General features: G+C 51.8%; 1 protein-coding gene across 1 annotated transcript in view; it reads right to left on the bottom strand.

The window, feature by feature from the left end:
- The window catches only part of ANK2 (ankyrin 2), a 281,207-nt gene that overhangs the window by 87,886 nt on the left and 186,317 nt on the right, over window positions 1–7,004 (bottom strand). The window contains 3 exon segments of the mRNA XM_025050926.1: window positions 1,687–1,785; window positions 1,934–2,032; window positions 4,067–4,264. Coding sequence (XP_024906694.1) covers window positions 1,687–1,785; window positions 1,934–2,032; window positions 4,067–4,264 — 396 coding nt within the window.

Below are 7,004 nucleotides of genomic sequence, written 5' to 3'. Positions count from 1 at the left end.
AAGCGAACAGAGAACTTCATATGACCGACAGAAGATAACGTTTCGTAGACTAATTGTCAAATTTGAGAATCTTAAAGAACCTAAAACACGTCAACATTTTTATTGTTTCAATTTATATTTTATTTATTTTTATATGAAAATCTACCTATAGCATTTTTTGCAGAGTAGAGGATGTCAGTATGGCGTAAACCCATAGCTCTCAAAGAATTTGGAATTGGGCAGTTAGGAAGCAAATTAAAGTGGCCACAGAATCACACAACCGTTTCATATGAATTTTCTTTGACAACTTTGCAAAAGTCTCCCCTCAAAAAGATGACCTCAGGAGACTTTAATCAAGCATCACACGGCATACGTGAAACTTGCTTGTGTTACTACTATGACACGATAGCATGAGGTGACAGTCTCGCCGTTGCTGCTATGATGCCATGAGGCGAACGTGGAGAACGCAGCAGAACGAGAAAGAGCACAGGGCACTTCTGGGCAGAGCTGCTGGTCTGTACACACCTCAGTTAAGAAACAGAGAGGTGGTCACCTCTGAACAAGCAAGGGATGACGTGCATTTCTTTTAAAGTTCTAAGAAGTGACTACAGATTAAACTCCAGTTGGCACGTTGTGAAATTACTTATTCTTAACGGAGTAAAGATTAGCGTATAACATTATTACTTTAGGACCAATAAGCTATAATTAGGGAAATTTAGAAACATAGACTTTATAATTCAATTCTTTAATGGCTTTATGCTCCAATTTTGAATAACAAGAGGGAGTATTAAGTGATATTTAAAATAAAAAAAAATTTCCCATGGATTTTTGTCCACGCATCACACACTTCAGCACAGAAACTGTGTGAAAATAGAAAGAAATGAGAATGCGAGAGGGAACACGAAACAGAGTGAAACTGAACATTCTGTTTCCCAACTCAAAGGCAATGAGACTTCGAAAACCGGGGACAGGCGCCAGCCAGCTGACTGCTGGAGAAAACACGCTTCGTTATAACACCAGGCAGCCTGCTCGTGGGGGTGGGGGGGTAAGCGCTAGCTCTGCCTCGCCCTGAAGGCGCCACGCGGGGCCCACTGAGCTCAGACCGGAGGGAGGGCCCTGCACAGGGGGAAGCCAGGCTGGGGCCCGATGAGGGCGGAGGGGCTGACTCCGGACAGTGGGGGAACAAAGCAGACTGGGAGCAGAAACCCTGACCTGTGTTTGGTGGGGGGCTCTGGGCAGCCACTACTGAGGGGCAGGATGACAGCTGCCTGCAGACCCACGTTCCCACGCCAAAACGAAAACTCGGCATGAGGGGGGAGGGAGGCAGGTCAGGGTGCCTAGCTGCGCCCTGTCCCTGGTCAGCGGTCTGGGACGACCGGGTGCAGGAGTAACATGGCCGGGGCGGGACCCTCTGCGCCTGCGGGGAGCCCCGTGGGCTTCCTCCAGCCCCCCTTCGAAGCTCGGCCAGAGGTGCTGCGACCTGGCGCTTTGTTCAAACACACGCACGCAGGATGCGTGCTGGGCGCTGGCTCCGCGGGGGCCAAACGGCCCGCAGCCTCTGTCTGGTTTTCTGCCTCACTGCCCGCCACCAAGGCGGCTGTCAGCGTTTCTCTAGCGTGTCCCCGGGCGCCGTGACAGCAGGCACGCGACACCCCACACACACCCGCTCTGCCGCACAGCGCTCGCTCTGGCCCCAGCCATACTCACAACGTTAGTGACATCGGGAGAGGCGCCGTTCTGCAGCAGCAGCAGGACAATGTTCAAGTGGCCCATGAAGGCAGCCACGTGCACTGGTGTGAGGCCAGACTGCGGAACAAAGCGACAGCAGTTTTACTCCTCTGCACGGGGTCTGGGCTTCTTCACAAAATGAAACTGAGCGGAGAGGACAGAGGTGGCAAGAGGAGGGGCAGAGAGGAAGAGGGGGTGCTTCGTGACAAGCCGGAGCGCTCTCTACCTCTGTGACAGCTTGGATGGAAGCCCCGTATTTCACCAGCAGTTCCATGACTTTGATGCGGTTTTTCTTGCAGGCAATGTGCAGTGGAGTAAAACCGTTCTGTGCAAAAGACAATCGAGTTAGTTGAAAACATGCAGAAACGATTCTCACACAACTCCATGCTGGCACACGGCAGGCGCGAACGCTACATCGTCCCCTGTCGCCATGTCTTCTAATGCTGCAGGTGTTGGGATTTGGAAAGAGAGGTGACGGAGCGTTCCCGCAGCGCTGAGCTTGCTTGCGTGGGGTGGGTCTGCACGTAACCCTGTTTGTGTGGTTACAGAGAAAGGAGCGAGGACACGACGTGCGCCTACTCTTCCAGGAAGGAAAAACCTGAGAGGCTGTGGAGCAGTGACTGCCCAGGCCACAGAACGACTTGACAACGCATCGGAGACAAGCACGCTCCTTCCCGATGCAGGGCCATTGCTCAGAGCGTAAAGACCATTCATCTGTTTGACCTCAGCAATCCAAGAGCGTGATTGCCTTTCAATAAACATTCCACCACTTCCTTCGTGGAGAAGGTGTTGCAAATTAGCAGAAATCGTTACTTATGTTGATAACTTTTTATACCCAGAACTTATTTAGCTTATATTAAAATTTCTTTATAAGGAGTGGTATGTTAGGAAAAATCACATTGATAATATTTTATACCTCGACATTATATTTCTTATATTACTAAGTTTTTATAAGATATGTCCATCGAATATATTTTATAAAGAAACCATTATGAAATTCCCGAATATTTTCAAGAAAACTATGCAGAATTTCTGGAATAACTGGAAGGAGATGCCTCTCAGAGACAAAGGGGTGTGGAAAGGCCCTTAAGGCACTTCCGAACTTTTCAAAGTAGGCTACCATGTAGGAATTGGAGCGAATTACATAAAAATTTGTTAACTATCCCCATGCTCCACCCTTACGTGTACATTTAAGTATCATATTTTTATTTGCAGTGACCCCTATATACAGAATAGTTGTATCTATTCTGCCAGTTAACAGTTTCTCAGGCCCCATGGGGACGGACCATCAGTCAGTATTTCTCTACATTAGCAGTTCTTCGGAAAGCAGACTTAACGGTCTGACTTAACCTACGGCTTATTCTTCATTCTGCTGTTAAGTCAGTTCCCATTTATGAGCTGGGTAATAAGCCAGATATCAAGAACCACATGTATATGCAACACTTAAAAGGTCTGTAATTATCAGATCGTGATATTGGATGAGCGTACTGACCACCGTCTGATTGAAAACGAGTATTTTCCTCCTTGTGAGAAAACAAATATCCTTATATAACTGCACATAACCCTAAAAGTATATTTGCTTCCCCAGCAATGAGGAATAACTTGATTCTAGTGGAAAGCTGGAATTTTGTAACAAACATAAGATTTAATATTTGATAAGCGTAATGGCAGTCTCTCAGATAGTATCTGTAGACTAATCTAGCTGAATGAATCATGAAACGTCTAGAAAAAAGGTTTGCTTTTAGTTCGAGAACTGGAAACAAGAGGCCTGAGTGAGCACACGGCTAATGCTCCCGACTATCACAGTCAGAACGTAAAGGACACGTGAAGGGTTGGACTCGGGGACACAGAAGCTGCCCCAGGGACCGCCTCCTGCAGCCCCCTCGAGCAGCTCTGGGCCGTCTGCACAACACCCCCTGAAGCATGGAGATGCCGAGCACCGGGTCCATCGGCCAGCGCCGGGCGGGCAGCCGGCGAGGAGGCCCCCGTGACGCTCCCCCGGCCTCTGCGCGGCGACGCGCTCTCCACGCGCCACCTTCTTTTTCAAAGAGATTGACGGAGTTCAACTTTTTCACGCTTTTATCCTGACTCTGTATAGGGGTGTCTAGAACTTATTTTATAACTCCTTATTTTTCGAATTCTGTTTCCCAGAGGTTGTCTGCCTCCCGGCCACGGGCTGGTCGTGCAGATGCTGCCGTGCTGCCCGCGGACGCCTGCCCCGCCCCACCGGTTACAGCACTCTGGGAAGGCAGGAAGGTGGCACTGGCGCAGCTGGCTGCGCGTCTGTGACTGTGACTGCTGGTGTCCGTACCGTGGCGTGGCCACGGGGTCACCTACCCTCACTTGTCCCCAGCCTTACCAGGGCCCTGGCATTCGGATTGGCCCTCTTGTCCAGGAGGAGCTTGGTGACGCGGTAGTGGCCGCAGTGTGCGGCGACGTGGAGGGCCGTCAGGTAGTCCAGCGTGACGTCGTCCACAGGCGCCTTGTGCTGCAGCAGGTGCTTCACACACTCCACGTGGTCCCCCTGCGCGGCCATGTGCAGCGGAGACAGCCCATTCTGTGCGCCAAAACAAAACCCGCCATTCCCGGTCAGTCATCACGGTCAGGCTCTGAAACACGACACCATCAGTTCTTGACCTCTGACACGGTGGTAGGGGAAAAAGTTTTTCTATTTGACATCTAAATATACAGCAGATTGCATCTGACAGAGAAGGACGCTCAGAGAACACTTACTTTCATAATTATACTATTCTTAGGCAAAAACAGAAATGAGCATGTCATGAATGAAAACGTTCTATGTGTGGCTATGCAGCTGGATCTCACAATTATTAGGCTGACAGTAGATACAGGTGATCATGATGCTTAAATTACTCATATCCAATTCTATACACAGAAATCCACGTTCAATTAATCTCTCTGCATGAATTTTATTCTACACAGAGAGGCAGACGACGAAGGATGGGCTCTAGATCCACGGTTCCTTCTGTCACAGGACACGAACTGGACTTGGACAGGTGGTCAGGTCACAGCTAGTAGAGTGTGAGGCAAATGTGGGGTAGGGTCAAGGACACGCAACTTATAAATTTTGACTACAATCTAATGTATGAGCACCACTGCCACCCAAAACGGCTTTAGCCTTAATTCTCGCAGGTCAACTTGGGAATACAAAACAGCACGTAATTCACTGATGACTATCAGTATAGGTAAGACTCTCATTTTTTGAAGTTAAATAAATAAGCTCACAGGAAAAAATGTGTAAAATAAGGAAAGAAACTAAATTAGAAAAAAACATGCCCATTAAAGAGAGTGGTTCTTCCTTATCCATGTAAATAGGGCCACTGAGAAAAAATTCTTCCTAGTGTCCAGTACGGCAGCCGTTTCATTCCAAGAAGCAGGTACTGGACAGGGAGCCGGAACAGGCCCGTGCCCTCCGTGGGCCACTGGCACGGCGGTCTCAGCAGCGGGCGGGCACGTGGAGACGGGCCCCTGAACTCCCGGCTGTGCTGCCGCGAGACTCTGCCAGCATCGCTTCGCTTCTGAGCTTCTCTCTGTTCATAACGATCGCCTTTACGTTTAGAACATCATAAAATAAGCTTAGAAAGGAAGAGCGAGTTGACGGGGAGGGATCGCACACCGGGGGGAAGCCCGGGGGAGGGCGCACGGGCCGCGGCACTGTTGGGCCTGGTGTGTCGCAGGGTCTCTGACGCTCCATCAGTCCTAATGCTGCTCTGTCCACGTAAAGGCGACGTGGCAAAGAAGAGCTTCACCATTAACCCGTCTGCTCATTCTGACCAACTCAAGCCCCGAGGGAGCAGCAGGGCCCCGTCTCCCCAGCGGCTGCATCCTCAGTGGTTGCAGGTGGCCCGGCGAGGACGAACTGAAATGCAGTGTGTTAGGAGGTCACCCACGCTGAGGAGCAGCGGAGCTGAGGCTGGCCGCAGGAGTCAGCACGGGTGGGGTTTGGGGACGTGTCCAGCAGTGGCCTCCAGCAGACAGCACGACCTCACGGAAGACGAGGAAGGTGGGCGCTGGTCCTGCTGAGCACGCTGTGTGGGGACCGCCCGCCCCGCGGACTCACAGTAAGGCGAGGGCAGCTGAAGGCAAGTGACAGAGGGGCAGTTGAGAGGAGGAGACCAGAGCAGGGTCTCTGACCCCCCAGAATGAGCTGGTGCTGTTGGGAGGGTTAGGACAGCACTGTCATGCCAGCTGCACCGAGGACCACCAGGCGCGGGAAAGGGCGGTGGCCGACCAGGGGCTCCTGCCCTCGTCCAGCAGGTGGACGCGAGCTGCACCGGGTGGTGGTAAGGGGCCTGCTAAGAAGCTGCTGACTTAGTGACATGTTCTGGAGGGAAAGGTGACAAGGTTTGATGACAGGACGTGGAAAGAGAGAGAAGGAGAAGAGCCAAGCGCTGCATGAGGCCTGAGAAACGGGAAGTATGGGATGGCCGCGAACCGAGGTGAGACAGACCTTGCGGGGATCAGGTGTGGGCGTGCGGGGAGCAGCAGGCCCTGAGTTTTGGACTTCCTGAACACGAGAGGCTGGACAGACGTCCCGGCAGCCACGGTGAGCCGACATCTGCACACACAGCTCCGCGATGCACATCTGTGTGTCATCGGCACGTGGGTAGGAGTCACAGACAGAAGCGGACGAGACTTCTTGCGTGGACAGACAGAAGACACAAGACGGGCCTCCGCAGGTTCTACGTCCACACGTCTGACAGCGTGGAGGGACTAAGGTCTGAGAAGTGACAGCTGGACAAACAGGTGGAGCCGGCAGAGCGCCATGTCCCAGAAGGCAGGTAAGCAGAGTTCTGAGCAGGGAGGAGCAAGCGGTATGTCAGGTGACAGTGACGAGTGAACAGACAATGCAGGCCTGGGTCAGTTGCTGCCTAGACAGGAAGTGAGGCAGGGCCATGGAAATCCTCTCCTGATTGCTTCCATTTTCTCAGTGTTGTGGGAAGTGGAGTCAAAGAAAGAAGTTGTAAAAGTTTGAAGAAAAAAGGAAAAGTACAGAACGCTCAGAGAGCAGGCGTGAGAGTGAGCAGAGCGGGAGTAGGGGCGGCCTGGGGTCAGGGGTCATGGACGTAAAGCCAGCTGTTGTGCATCCGGGTGTCTGCTGCCACCACAGGCGCTGCCAGATTCAAGTTGACTTGATCAGGGTGACGTGGCTACGTCAGGGACGGGCGTGAATCACTACATCTTCGTGCTGGGCAAATGTGAGGGAGCTGGATGAACCACGGACACGGTGACAGGCAGGCCCAGCAGAATGCACATGTTGAGGGGCTGGGGCTCCAGAG

This window comes from Pteropus alecto, unplaced genomic scaffold, assembly GCF_000325575.1.
Source record: "Pteropus alecto unplaced genomic scaffold, ASM32557v1 scaffold17, whole genome shotgun sequence".
Taxonomy (NCBI): Eukaryota; Metazoa; Chordata; class Mammalia; order Chiroptera; family Pteropodidae; genus Pteropus; species Pteropus alecto.
The sequence above is the reverse complement of the archived record's forward strand: the minus strand, read 5'-3'. Positions and strand labels throughout refer to the sequence as shown.